The 14,185-nt window shown below is 33.4% G+C and overlaps 1 protein-coding gene across 1 annotated transcript in view; it reads right to left on the bottom strand.

Annotated features, from left to right (window-relative positions):
* Positions 1 to 14,185, bottom strand: part of LOC128189103 (5-oxoprolinase-like) — a 34,301-nt gene that overhangs the window by 6,144 nt on the left and 13,972 nt on the right. The window contains exons 12-26 of the mRNA XM_052860566.1: positions 12,713 to 12,855; positions 12,085 to 12,210; positions 11,378 to 11,490; positions 10,966 to 11,054; positions 8,282 to 8,363; positions 7,673 to 7,810; positions 6,603 to 6,741; positions 5,683 to 5,795; positions 5,307 to 5,370; positions 3,934 to 4,034; positions 3,180 to 3,216; positions 1,848 to 1,958; positions 1,112 to 1,213; positions 393 to 567; positions 80 to 189 (exon numbers count right to left, since the gene is read on the bottom strand). Coding sequence (XP_052716526.1) covers positions 80 to 189; positions 393 to 567; positions 1,112 to 1,213; positions 1,848 to 1,958; positions 3,180 to 3,216; positions 3,934 to 4,034; positions 5,307 to 5,370; positions 5,683 to 5,795; positions 6,603 to 6,741; positions 7,673 to 7,810; positions 8,282 to 8,363; positions 10,966 to 11,054; positions 11,378 to 11,490; positions 12,085 to 12,210; positions 12,713 to 12,855 — 1,643 coding nt within the window. The remainder of the gene's footprint in view (positions 1 to 79; positions 190 to 392; positions 568 to 1,111; positions 1,214 to 1,847; positions 1,959 to 3,179; positions 3,217 to 3,933; positions 4,035 to 5,306; positions 5,371 to 5,682; positions 5,796 to 6,602; positions 6,742 to 7,672; positions 7,811 to 8,281; positions 8,364 to 10,965; positions 11,055 to 11,377; positions 11,491 to 12,084; positions 12,211 to 12,712; positions 12,856 to 14,185) is intronic.

Raw genomic sequence — 14,185 nt, 5'->3', positions numbered from 1 at the left:
CCTATAACTCAGTTGCAAACTTTTTTAATCATTGATGTCTTTGCAATTTCACAGTAGCTTAAATTAAAGTTGCAAGTACCTTCTGATTGGCTGCAACCTGTGCTTTAAGGTCACTGAGGTTATCGCTAAGGTTACGTGTTCCACTACTACCTGGATATTTTCCGGGCTCCATAAAAGCCTGGGTGACAGCTTAATCAAAATCAAACATTGCCTGCTTTACTGAAATACTATTGAATTCAACAACTATATAACATTATAAATTGTGTAAAATATCTATATGTATGAACATTTTAAAGAATAGAAGTATTTGGGTAATTTAAGGTACATGTAAACAGAATACACATTTACATGAAGATAAAGGTGCATCGCATCAGTGAATGTGTAATTGTTACCTTCCTCTTGGAATATGCCCTGTTCCACCAGCTTAAAAGATTTGAACACAGCACCCTCTTCTTGGATACACTTGGAATGTGGGGGCATGGATCCAGGAGTTATCCCCCCTATATCAGCGTGGTGGCCTCGACTGGCCACAAAAAACACTGGTTTGGATTCACCGGGCCAAAACACCTACCAGTATAAATAGAATTGCGCTCACTTCATGCTACAGAAACTGAGCATTTGGTTAAAATCCACCATGTGATAGATGAAGAGACAAATGTACATCTTAAGGAGGCTCGATGGACAACAAATTAACCATCAGATCTACCATAAACTTTCAGAAATAATTTTTTTATGGTACCTATAAACTATTATTTAGAAATGTAAAAAACCCATAAATTTTAAATTTCAAATTTTGGTATTTTCCAAATGTTTATATGGTCTTTTGGAGCTCTTCTTTAAAAGGAGATCAATTCAGTCTAAAAATAACCATGACCACGGACCATCGAGACCTCTTAATGTGTTCTATCCAAAACCTTGAACTTCTTGCATATGTTTTCATCCTTTTATACAAGATAGGTGAAATAAACTGTACCATTGTTCACCATCTCAATTTAACCAAAGACACCATACCAAGTAATGAATCAGGAAAAAAGAACATGTCGACATTGAAATAAAATGAAAGAAAATTTTAAAGAGATACGTGTATTAGGAGAGGAGGAAAAGTCTGTACCGGTGTGATGACAGTAAGGTCTGGGAGATGACTCCCTCCTGCCTGCGGGTGGTTGGCCAAAATCACATCTCCTTCTCTAAAGTCCTTGCCTCTCTGCGTCATCTACAGAATCAAAGCATGAAATAAACAATATCAATGAAATATAGCTATAATATATTGCATAATTTATCTATGATCACTCAATAGGATAAGCATCAGCAACTTATCTGATAGTCATGGGTTCAAAACTCAGTGGGGCTTTGAAAATTTTACATTTCGAACAATTTTCATGCTGCATCCTATGGTCAAATATTTAACAATTTAAAAATATCTTAAAGCGATGCAAATATTGATCAATCTTGATTATAATGTACTTTCATCAATGTTATTATCTCAAAGTGCCCCATACCACCAAGAAAAAAATTAATTCAGTGTAGGGAGAGTAAAATTTCAAAACTTTTATGAGGCCTAAAAAAAAAAGTTGTGTGTTTCGGGTAACCCGACCTAACCTACAATAATGGCCCGATCCTACCATTTTTAGTAAATAGATGTCTGATTTTATCCGATTGTGAATTTTATCTTATTTCCAATAAAATATACATTTTTAAATATGAAACAAAAACACATTCTTAGGATTGATACAAAAAAAATATGATAAAATAAAAAAAAATCCCTACCTACCTAACCTAATTTTTTCATCAGTGTTACCCTAAACACACAATTTTTTTTTTTAGGCCTGATCAGAATATACAAGTACCTGGAACTGGACAGTCTCCTGCATGGCTCCGAGATGGACAGGGATGTGAGGGGCATTGGCCACGAGTCCCCCGTCAGGACCAAACATTGCACACGAGAAATCAAGACGTTCCTGTGTTCAATTAAATGAGAAAACACATAATTGACCATGACCATTCAAGATGAGTGTTGAAAACACGATAACTGATTGTGTATTTATAAATAGATGAAAAACATATGTTCGAATGAAATCCCTTAACTACCTTTTGTTTCAGAATAATTATAATGTTGAAGTATCATCATAATGATTATAACTTTAAAGCATCAGCATGTAATGAAGAACTATCAGCATATGATGATAAATTTAGTATCATCATAAAGTAAAGATCGAAGTATCATCGCGGCATTAGTATCATCCACATACAGCAGTTGAGGTGTTCCATGTTTTAATATTTGTTTTCCCTCGGACTGGAATATGTCACTGTTTCATTGGTTTAAACATAGCATACCACTGCCTGATATATTTCTATATCTCTTTGGTGAGAATTAATATTCGGCAATATGGTCATCATTGGCCGAAGCTTCGCTTCACCATCTATGAGACTAGTCAACCCGATATATTTTTGTAGTCAGACAGTAACAAACCTAATAAGTAATATTGTTTTCCCTCGGACTGAAATGTCACATTTTCATTGGATTAAACATGGCACGTGATTGCCTCATATATCTCTATGTAGGTTCTTTGAGGATTAATATTAGGCAATATGGCCGTCATTGGCCGCCGCCGCACCTACTCATCTCGATATTTCATATTATTTAACACAGAAATCGTGTTCAGTAAGTCATTAAAATATTTAGAGTAGTGGCCCTTTGAAATTATTTTTAAATTAGAGTAGTTGCCCTTTGAATATTGACGTCACATTGTTGTGTCTGGAGCAGAACAAAATGGCAGCGTCTAGGCCTAAATTTGCTCAAATCTCTGCAGAGGTTTAAAATTGAATAGCAACAAAACATTGTAAGTAATATGGATGAAGCGAAGATTTTTAAAGCGCATTTGAAAGGTGGTATTGATAATTTTGAAGAGTTTAAATGAGTTTAATTGGACGAGATATAAGGCATCTTGTATACATGGCTTTGCGTAGATCACCGCTATTTGTGAATGAATATGTCGCTTGATAGTCCTCGGGAAAACAAAACACTTATTAGGTTAGTTACTGACTCACTACGGAAATATATTGGGTTGATCAATCTCATAGACGGCTCGGCTTCGCCTCGCCATCTATGAGATTGATCAACCCAATATATTTCCGTAGTGAGTCAGTAACTAACCTAATAAGTAATAATATTTTCTTACTTTAATATTTGTTGATATAGCTGTTCTTTGTAAAACTCTGAAAAAAAATGAAATATATTTTTGTGTAATAGTATAAAAAAATAATATCACATTTTTTTCATGGCATAAACATCACCAGCTCCAATATTTCTTTTTTTTCTGGTGACAAAGATAAACACTAACATTTCAAGTTGTATTATTAATCAATGCTTTGAAATCTTATTATCCTTTTAAAAGTAGAAATGATTATAATATACAGCATTAAGGTCAGACAACACATTCCTCAATTTTATTTAACTTTTTCATGTATTTGTTATTGATTTAATACTACTTTGACAAGCTTTCTTGCAAAAAATTAGGATACATTACCACACGTTTGTGGAAGATTACTAGAGTATGCAATTTCCTATATGATCTTAATGAATATACACTTGAATTGCTGATATAAAAAATTTTGGTATAACTATATACACTTTTTAATGATAATAAACAATAAATAATCATTTTATATGGTTTATAATCAGGACGTTGAAAATTTAAAAAAATAATTATCATTTTTCGAGGAATGTGTCGTCTGACCTTAAGTACTTCTTGTCGAGAATAACGTCTTGGAAAGAATTTTTTGAAATTAAAAAATTAAGACAAATCACAATTTGCAACCTTTACAGTGCAGCGCAATCAACACCTAGCTGCTATTACGTACTCAGAATAAAAAATGAATGTCGAACAAAAAATGTATTTTAAAAAAAAAGTAATGCTCTACATGTTGACATACCTTCCCATCTGCTCAGCAATGCTCATAAACCTGTGGGAGAATATGGAGAGCTGGATGGCATCAAGATCTGGACCCACTCGCTGAGTGCTGCCACTTCCTACCTACAGAAATAATGATATCTATCCTTACACTACTCAAGTGGTGTTGTCTGCAAATTAAGGACTTTTGTCCAGGGCTACTGTAATACAGGGTTATTTTCGCCCCATGCTTTTATTTACCCTTCTACATTTTCACCTATTCTTTTTTTAGCATGGTTAATAAATATTCTGGTTTTAATATAATAAATCAGGTAAGCAAAATTGTGAGTCAGAATTGTCATTTAAGCATTGAATGCTTATACTCATATTCTTGAGATGAAGATTTTTAAACATTTTCCCTATATACTTTGAACCACTATTGGGATTCTTTGAGGATGCTTGCATAGTAATATCAGATATTGCAGCATAGTATTTTTTAAGAAGATTTTGAAACATTTCGTTAGATATTTTTATATTAAATTTTGCACCCCTGTTGGGGGCCCCAGTATTAGTACAGGGGTCATGATTTTAATTAATAGAATTTACACTATTTGAGGATGCTTGCATAGTATTCTCACAAATTTTATCATTGAAGTTCTTGAGAAAACAAGTTTTTAAACATTTTTCCTAAATATCTCTATGTTAAAATTAAACCTTTTGGGGCCCCAGTTTTAGTCCTTGGTCACTATTTTAAATTAACAATTTATTTATTTAATCTACATTATATGAGGATGCTTGCATAGTCATATCACATATTGTAGCATTGTACTTCTTGAAAAGATTTTTAAACATTTTCCTATATACATTTATGTTAAACTCTGAACCCCTCTTGGGGCTACAGTTTTAGTCCTGGGGTCATGATTACTATAAAAACAAGCTTTGGTGTAAATTTGGCATTTCTGGTACAGTGGTTCTTGAGAAGAAGATTTTTAAAGACATGCAACCTATTTGCACTGTTTTACAATTGTCTCCCCTTTAGAAAAGGTTGAGTCCTAAATAATTTAGAATCCACTTACCATAAGGATGATTTGTACCAAGTTATGTTAAATTTGGCCCAGTGGTTTTAGAAAAGAAGTAAAAAATGTGAAAAGTTTAGAGACGGACAGATAGACGGCGGACAACGGGTGATCGGAAAGCTCACTTCAACCTTCGGTTCAGGTGAGCTAAAAACCTCAATGTTTGAAGGAATGGGTGACGCAATCATATACAGAAAATCTTTAATTGGATTTTTTAGCAATTGCAAGTTATTGGCGCCAATTTTTTACGTTTAGAGGATTCATTCTTTAGTTGCACAAGTTAAAACAAATATACAAATCTGAAAATGCAAATACGATAAAAATATGAAATTTTCATTACCTGTATCTCTATATCTCCACACTTGGTTATAGAGGCTGTACAGTTTGGCTCTACTAAAATTGTACTGAAAGACATCAAAAAATAAATTTCATGTAATTCATTCTAATGAATATGAAAAGTATTTGCAGTCCCAGTGTTAAAACCATTTTCTTGTCCGTTTTTGGACTTTCTAAAAAATTTGAACAGCGCATTTCATTGTGACTAAGGATGAAATTGTAAGAAATAATTTTCAAAAAAGGTGGTATATAATCTAACATTCACTTTTTTTTTTGTCCATGCAAGACCTTGTGTGCTGGATTTTATGGTAATAAAAAAGTTCGTACTGAACTTCTGTACAATTATCAAGATATTAGCAGCTTATTATTACATTTCTCACCTATTGCCATTCATTATGATAGCCGGGCCTTCCACAGAATGACCAAAGGACAGATTTTCCAGCAGGTACACGTTAGTTTCTCTGTAACCTTTATCAAAATAGCAGTTGGCTGTCTGTTATAAAAAAAAGGTTCTAATTAAAGATTTTGATTATTAAAGGTTTTACTCACACCTGGGACACAAACTGTGAATTTCTAATCATCATACTCTTTACAGTCTGAAGAATCAATGATTTTTTTTTTAACAATGCTTATTGTTATTTTTAAAGATCTAAAGATTGTGTGCACTTTGGTTTTTGAGACCTCTCTACATTTGTTACAGCTAGACTTCATTGAGATGGAGACCATCTCTAAGGGCCCTGCTTAATAAATGATAAAAAGATGAAGAGAATGCAGAGGACTTTGCTTGTCCTTATTCTCTTAATCAGAAATTAAGTTCTAGATCTTAATATACCATGATACAGGCACTATAAAGTTACACCAACATAAGATAAAATACACCTTAATTTACCATTTTTACTCTCTCTTTCTCTCTCATTTCAGTCATGAGCGGTAAAGTGTCAATTTTGCCTACTACGATCTGACTGGACAAGGGTCAGTCAAAACAATACATTTTTTTGGAGTTATTAATAATAGCTTCAGTGAGAAAGAAATTTCAAAACTCTTCAAAGTCACATCAATATAGGATATAACAGACCTTAGTTTATTTGCCGGTTTTGACGCGCTCTCTCTCTCTCTCTCTCTCTCTCTCTCTCTCTCTCTCATCATGAGTGGTGATGCCTCAACTCTGCCTACTTTGATCCGATTGAACATGGGTAAGTAAAACAATTGTGTTAAAATTTTTCTAGAATTAATGCCTATTAAAGTCTTCTACGTGCACGTTGTTCACTATATGGTAAAACAAACATATAAATGTACCTACCAAAGTTGCTACAGGGGGAGAGCTCGTTGCAGGGACCTCCTTTTCTTCACGGACCAGCGCCTTCCCCACCCCACGGACTCTGATGTCATCAACTAAAATTGGTCGATCAGGAATGGTGAATCCAAATTCCGTCTGGTATCTTCATGCAATACAAAAATTTCTTATTACATCAAATTAAAGCATATGATAGTATTACTTTATATGAATCACAGTTAGCTACTATAGATAGATTCATTTAATTTATACAATTCTAGCTAAAAGTGTTTGGGTTTTTTTCACTATAATACTGTACAATTAATATGTCCACAAAAAGCTTAAAAATGGACACTGCAAGTGCAAAGACATATATTTCAAGGTAAACATGAAAATCAGAAGTGAAATGACTCAATATTTCACTCTTTTGTGGTTTACATTAATAACACATAAAGAAATCTCATTCCAATTCTAATATTTACATTCAGTGTATGTTTCCCCTTATGTTTGTATTGGAAATCTACAACGTTCAATTTTCTGTGAATATACTTAGCCAATTCATGCACCAAAAATATTGACCTCATCACCCATTTTGAGTATAACTAATATTGTAAGATGACATAAAATATTCAAACTAATATAACCAATTTGATATGTACTTATAGAAAATAATCGCCATGTCTACGGTATTCGTCAATAAAAAAGATTTTTTCGACGAAGTTTCTAGCTGGCACTATATTTTTAGTAATGGAAGCAAACTTTATAACATGTTAATATGGCTTTTCCATGTATGTTTCATAACCCTGACTAAGAGCGTACATAATGGCTTTAAAGCGATGATACAAAAATATTCCATAAAAATAAATATTTTCACGAATATAAATAAAATCAGTGAATGCTTATTTTGGACGTCATTGGTCCTTTAACACACCAAGCGTTGCAGACAAATTATCATATTGCGCTAATGTGCGGCATTCAATCTGTCTGCGCTGCTTGGTGTGTTATAGGACCAATGATATCCAAAAATAAGCATTCAATGCTTTATTATAATGCTACAATGTTACAGGTACTTGTATGTTTCTGGTTATATCCATTACCTCTCCTGGAATGCGGATTTGAAATCACCAGATCTGCAGGAGTTCTGGTTGGCAGGGTGGTTATCGGGTGAAATCATTAATGCGCAATCTGTTCTGTCATACCGCATGTGTAGAAAGGGCTGTGTCTCTATCTGCTCTCTTTAAATTAAAACACAAAAATTCAAACATCAACAAAAAGTTTTAAAGAAACACATCTGCCACCAATACTGATATTTGTCAACTTTTTCATAAGGTACTATCATTTTATGTCTGGAGTTACTGTTAATAGTAAACCAACAGGAGTTTTCCATTTCTTAAAAATTACCACTGTGCAAAGTTTTATGCCTTTGAAGCAAAGAGTTCTCAAGAATTTGCAATTTGACCCTTGACCCTAAAAATCAATAATCTGCCAAAATTCCTTTGGAAGTACATGTACTTGTGTACCAAATTTAAAGTCGACTTTTAGATTAAGTTAGAGTAGATCCAGTGTTCTGTGACGTCATACGTACTTTATTGTAAAACTTTAAATTCTTTAAACTTTGTTCGAGATAGTTTTATATATTTTATGTGAATAGAATCACATGGAAGTAACTAGCTATAATTTAATTCAATTGTATTTTATCATGTTACCTTTGAAACCCTTGTTTCATCAGTTCTTCCCTACATTTGTTTTGAAGATCAGCAATGTGTTGGTCAAAATAATCATAGAAATCTAAAATAACCAACAAAACAAAAATAGTTTATTTTTCCACATCATAATTAGCTTTATAAATAAATTCTTGATCCCATGGCCACATTGCTCACATGAGCAACAATGTCTTTTGACCCTAGTATACTGGTTACTGAAATACTTTATCAAATACTGTAAAACAAGAAAATGTGGTGCACTACAAATGTTAGCGCCTTTGATGCAACTGCCCCTGAGCGCTAAATTCAGCAGTGCTCCAACATTTTCCAATAAGTATTAAATTTCGTCAAATTAAAAAACAATTACTTCAGTCCTTTTTAAATACTAGATGAGTGTACTTACATAATTTCAGATGGTCGATTCTGTTTTCTACACAGCAGGGTTGCAAATAACATTTTTAAACCCAGGGGCCATGTGGGCTCCCAACTTTTCAAAGTATACAAGGCCACAATAATTTTTAGGGCCCCACTGATATTCACATTGAAGTTAGTTTATAAAATAATCTATATAGAACAAGAGGCCCATGGGGCCACATCGCTCACCTGAGCAACAATAGGCGTTCAAAAGATATTGTGCCATATGGTCCCTCGGTAGAATAACAAGAAATAAATATTGTAAAGTATTCGAATTTTACACTTATTTTTGCATACATTTTTGACATTGTACCTTCATGAAATACTATTTATTACCAGAATAAGAAAATCCCACGCAAGATATAAAACTAAACATTTGGTAGGGGTACACTGTTCAGTTGTTAACTTCCAATTCCCTATATTTTCATTTCCCCCCCCCCCCCCCACCCTTTGTAAAGCGATCAAAATCTATGAGACCATATAGGTACATTTTTTTCATCAACTATATTAATAGTGGTGTGCAACCTTTGGAAGTATCAAATACGAATCTTGGTAAAATGGGTATGCTAACCCGGGCCGTGGCAAAATAAAAGCCGGGGCAGATCGGCAATCGTCAATTCCAAATACGCATTATTTTGCAGCAATAATTACAGCGAATACAAATATACAGGTCGATTAAATATCCTGAAATTTTAATAAGATTGGCAGATTAATGACTGCCAATCTTTTGTTTTGCCCAGGCCAAGTCTTGCCTACCCATTTTACCGGATGCCGAACCCGATGCTATTAAACTGATTGAAACACGCCTTTCCTTTATTATTATTTTCATAATAACTCAGATTTGAAACAGACTTATCACTTAATTTTTGCAATTTATATTTTCCTTCCAATAAGGATAATTTATGCTAAACTACGTTGAATTGTACCCAGTAGTTCTTGAGAAGAAGATTTTTAAAAATGCACCCCCTTTTTCTACAGTTTCAAGGTTTTCTCCGCTTTGAATATAGATTGGGCTTTTTTTTCTGCAATTTATATTCGCCCTCCCATAAGGATGCTTTGTGCCAAATTTGGTTGAAATTGGATAAGCGGTTTTAGAAAAGAAGTTCAAAATGTAAAAAGTTTACAGACGGACAGACAGACAGACAGACGGACGACGGACAAAATGTGATCAGAATAGCTCACTTGAGCTTTCAGCTCAGGTGAGCTAATGAAAACTGTTAAGTGCCAATATTAATTTAAATTAGATCCAATTTATTTAATTTAATTTTTAGGGGGTATTTTTTAAATAAATTTTATAGATCAAATAATTGTAATTGTGTTAGCTAAATGACAAATAAAATCAGTCTCTGTATTTCTGTGTATTTTGGAGGTACATGTATTAGTCCAACCCTCTGACCCAATTACAATTGTTATGTACATGTTAATGATCTTATTTACTGTAAACAAACAGTTTTATTATTATTTAAGCATTAATTTGGCAAATTTATTCACTTATTACAAGTAACCAAATAATCTTAATATCAACACAAAAAGTAATAAACATCAGTTGCACAGTATGTGGTTGCTGGTTGCATCGATATCACCCGTATTTATAACCCCTAAAGATAAGACAATCTTGAGTTGTTATTTACAACATGGGTTAACTGAGGCTGTGAAAACATCTTCAGAATTAGATAATTATCATTTGATTGTCTTCGGGGTTAATTTACACGACTTTGAAGTCATAATACAGGGTGACTTCAACTTCTCTTTCGTAGAAAATTCCAGTGAAGTTATAGATTAAAAAGCGACTACCGTATTTCGCCCATGTCACCCTCTAGGGCCAATAAAATTTACACTCACCATGTGGGCAATTAAATCTTTGAGAAAAAGTCACCCACAGTAAGAATTACTCGCATTTGCGAGTGGGCGAGTGGTTATTTGCAACCCTGACACAGGAAAAACATTAAAGGTCACTGAGTAAGTTCTGCCAAACATGGTTTAAATAGTTCAGTTCCATTGCCTATTAGTATCTATCATTAGCACCTCCAAAATTGGGCTTCTCTCCATGTCAATTCCATTTAGCACCTCAAGGTGAAAATGAGATCAAGAGTTGAGATTCTCCATGCTAACAAATTTCAAGCTGTCTCATTAGCAGACATATAAAATGGCAATTACAGCAATGGTGCCAATGACAGAAAATAGATGAAAACTTGATAAGAAAAACTCACCAAAGTCTTTGGTTCAGGTGAGATAAAAAGTAACAGAATTTTGTGTGTAAGGTCCTGCATTACCTGGGTTGTATACTTTTGCACATGGTTCTTGTGCTTCATACACCACATCAGCCAGAGCCATCCCATAGGCAGAAAGGATGCCAGCATATCTACCAAACACACACGTTTGAGTGAGAGTGAGTTTGGTGCAGTGTTTTTAGCTCAAAGAGCAAGTTCATAAATTATTCCATTAAATTTGCTCTCTGTTGCCATTTCTTATTAATTGTTATCAATAGTTGTTTATTTAGAGAAGTATACTGAAATTTTCGGTAACAATTAGTTTACGTTAGAACCGAATCTCAAAATTCAAAGAAATATGAGATTAAAATCTGCAAGCTTGTGGTTACAAAGTAATCAAAGACGACATACCAAGGTTACCAAAATTTCTGTAGAATTTGTACACTTATGTATGTTGTTTTCCTCTTAAAAATACCTGTGCACAAAGACCTTTGACATTCCTAAGGACCGTGCTATAGCACAAGCGTGCTGTCCTCCAGCACCACCAAAGCATGCCAGCACATGTTTGGAGGTGTCATATCCTTTTGCCTATATGAAATTAAAAAAAAACAATCCTTTGAAATATTTGGTAAGGGCCATCTCAATTGATTGTAGAACACCATGTTACACATAACAAAATCTTCTACTATACTCTGTCCCGAGTTTTTGCTTCCACCACTTTTTGCTTGATATTTCAATAATAGTATATACCTTTGTGTTCAAACTACGTTCATCCACTAATATGAAAAATGTCCAGATTATCTGTTTTGAAATGCCCCCTCTACCGCTTCAGGTTTCAATACACATCCAAAAATTGAAAGTCTACGGATAATTTGCATTGCATCGACCATTAAAATGTTAAAAAATTGCTCGATGTATTCCGAGTGTATTCCGAATGGAGAAAAGATGTAAACATTTGCCATTACAAACCTCCGTTAAGAAAATTGTTTTCGTTCCTGTGAAATTTTATGAGTGAAAAGGGATATTTGTTCAATGAAGATATCTTGGATATATTCCCTTTCATTGATTTCAATTGTATTTCTTTCACAGGTATGTGTATTTTTATTAAAAATCATCAAAAATTGATGGAAGCAATAACTTGGGACAGACTATAATTGGTGTTACACACATGAATTGTCTGACCTGTGTAAGGGCTCTAATTGGTCGACACATGGCCTCATTGGCCACTTGTATAAACCCCATGGCTACCTCCTCAGTCGTCATCTTCTGCTTAGCTGTGCCCTCTTGAGAGGACAAAAACTCATTGACCTGAAAATCATTTCCATTTTTCTTTAAGAACAAAAAATAGCTGAAAAGTGTCATATAGCTCTGACTATCACCACTTAGGAAGATAATTAGACATAAAACCTTTGTATTAAAGCCAAAAGTTCAAAAAACATTGTATGGAAGCTAAAATTTCAAATAAGATTATGGATGATCACGTTACTCTTGAACAGTGACTGTAGTTGATGATACATGTATTTCATCAGATACCAGTAGGTAACAGACAAGGCTATGCTTTATATGAAGTTGACAATTATCAAGCAAATAGTTCAATAAAAACTTGTCAGACAAGATACATACTGTCTACAGACTAACTAGCTGATTTAAATGAGCAAAATTATTATAAGTATGCTAAATTATGTGAAAGATAACATTTTTATTAGAGATACTGTATGTACATATGTAAATGAATCATTTAGGAATGTGATATGGTGATATCCATGCAACTCCCCTCCAACCCAAAACTTCAACCTTGTAGCATTCTTACCTCTCTTGTAAGTTTCTTGAAATATTTATCAGTTGCAGCTTTGTCTAAAGGACTTTTTTGATTTTTGCCAAATATTTTTGGAAAATACTCTGGAAGAAGCCTTCCCAGGCAAAGGTTGGCATCAGTAATTGTTAGAGGACCCCCTGAAAGAATTTTAAAATAATAGTAATAAACAATTGATTCAAATTATTAGATCTATCAAATGTGTAAAAAAATTCACCTTGACTATAGTCAAATTCTATACTGAAAATGTTATTAAAACATCAGACATGTCTATGTATGTTGGAGATATACAGTACTGTAGATATCTAATTAAACCTGTAGAATTAATATCCTCGTAAAATCGCGAGAAGGACATCTTGCGGATTTTATAACCTCACTTTTATTTTTTGGACACATGTAAACTAAGTGGAACTATAATAAGAATTTGGTGTTCGCAATTTCATTATCTGGCAATATGATGCAAAACGGTTGAATCCAAGAATTAAGTACTCGCGTTAAATAGTGAATTTACAGTATTGGATTGTTAAAATTTGAGGACTTTTCTTAAGCATTCTATAGTTCTGGATGGTCAAAAAATTAACCATCAGATCTACCTAATACGATATGATTTGTTAAGCCATACATTATCATTAAGAGAAGAAAAAATCCTTATATTTTATCTTTTAAATCTAGGTATTTTCCTATTTTTTTTAAATATAGAACTCTTTTTCTAATGGAGATCAATAGTCTAAAAATAAATTGACACCATCATCAAGCCCTGTTAAGTATTTAATCTTGCAATTAACCTGAACTGGTTAATAGCAACTACTTTTTCGTATTATAATAATCAAACCTTAGTGTTTAAAATTTAAATTACCCGGTAAATACAAGAGATATTTAAGAACAATCCAGGTTCACTAAAGCAAAAAATATTTGCAAGTTATTAAAAATATCAAGACAACAAAAATAAAATTCTGTTTGTAGAACTGAATTGAAATGAGCTTAGATCCAGGGTAAAGTTCTTTGGTTTTTGAGTCATTGCTTCTCTTATGCTCCAAAATGAAATCAACTGAACCCTTCTAGATATATATATATATTAGAGATAGAGAGAGAGGGAGAGAGAGAGAGAGAGAGAGAGAGAGAGAGAGAGAGGGAGGGAGAGAGAAATAAAATCTACTGAAAATTGCAACAGAGTAATTAATGTTTCAGAAAATCCCAATAAATTCTTGAGCTATTTACTGTTGGATATACTGTTGCTCAACTTCTATTCACTATGAATTTACACTGAAAAAAAACTGGCTCATGGCGACTTATTTTCTTGACCAAGATTTATTTTGAGAAAATAATAAACCAGAGACAAAATGTATACAGGAGAACTCTTTCTTGGCAAGAAATATACACAATGACGACAAGCCTCTCATAAATCTCACAAAATTTTCTCGCATGCAAATAAAAGTGCTCTATAGTATACATTCACGATTAAGGTAGGAT

The sequence above is a fragment of the Crassostrea angulata genome, chromosome 6 (assembly GCF_025612915.1).
Source record: "Crassostrea angulata isolate pt1a10 chromosome 6, ASM2561291v2, whole genome shotgun sequence".
Classification (NCBI taxonomy): domain Eukaryota; kingdom Metazoa; phylum Mollusca; class Bivalvia; order Ostreida; family Ostreidae; genus Magallana; species Magallana angulata.
Note: the sequence above shows the minus strand (reverse complement) of the source record. Positions and strands in the feature narration are given on the sequence as shown.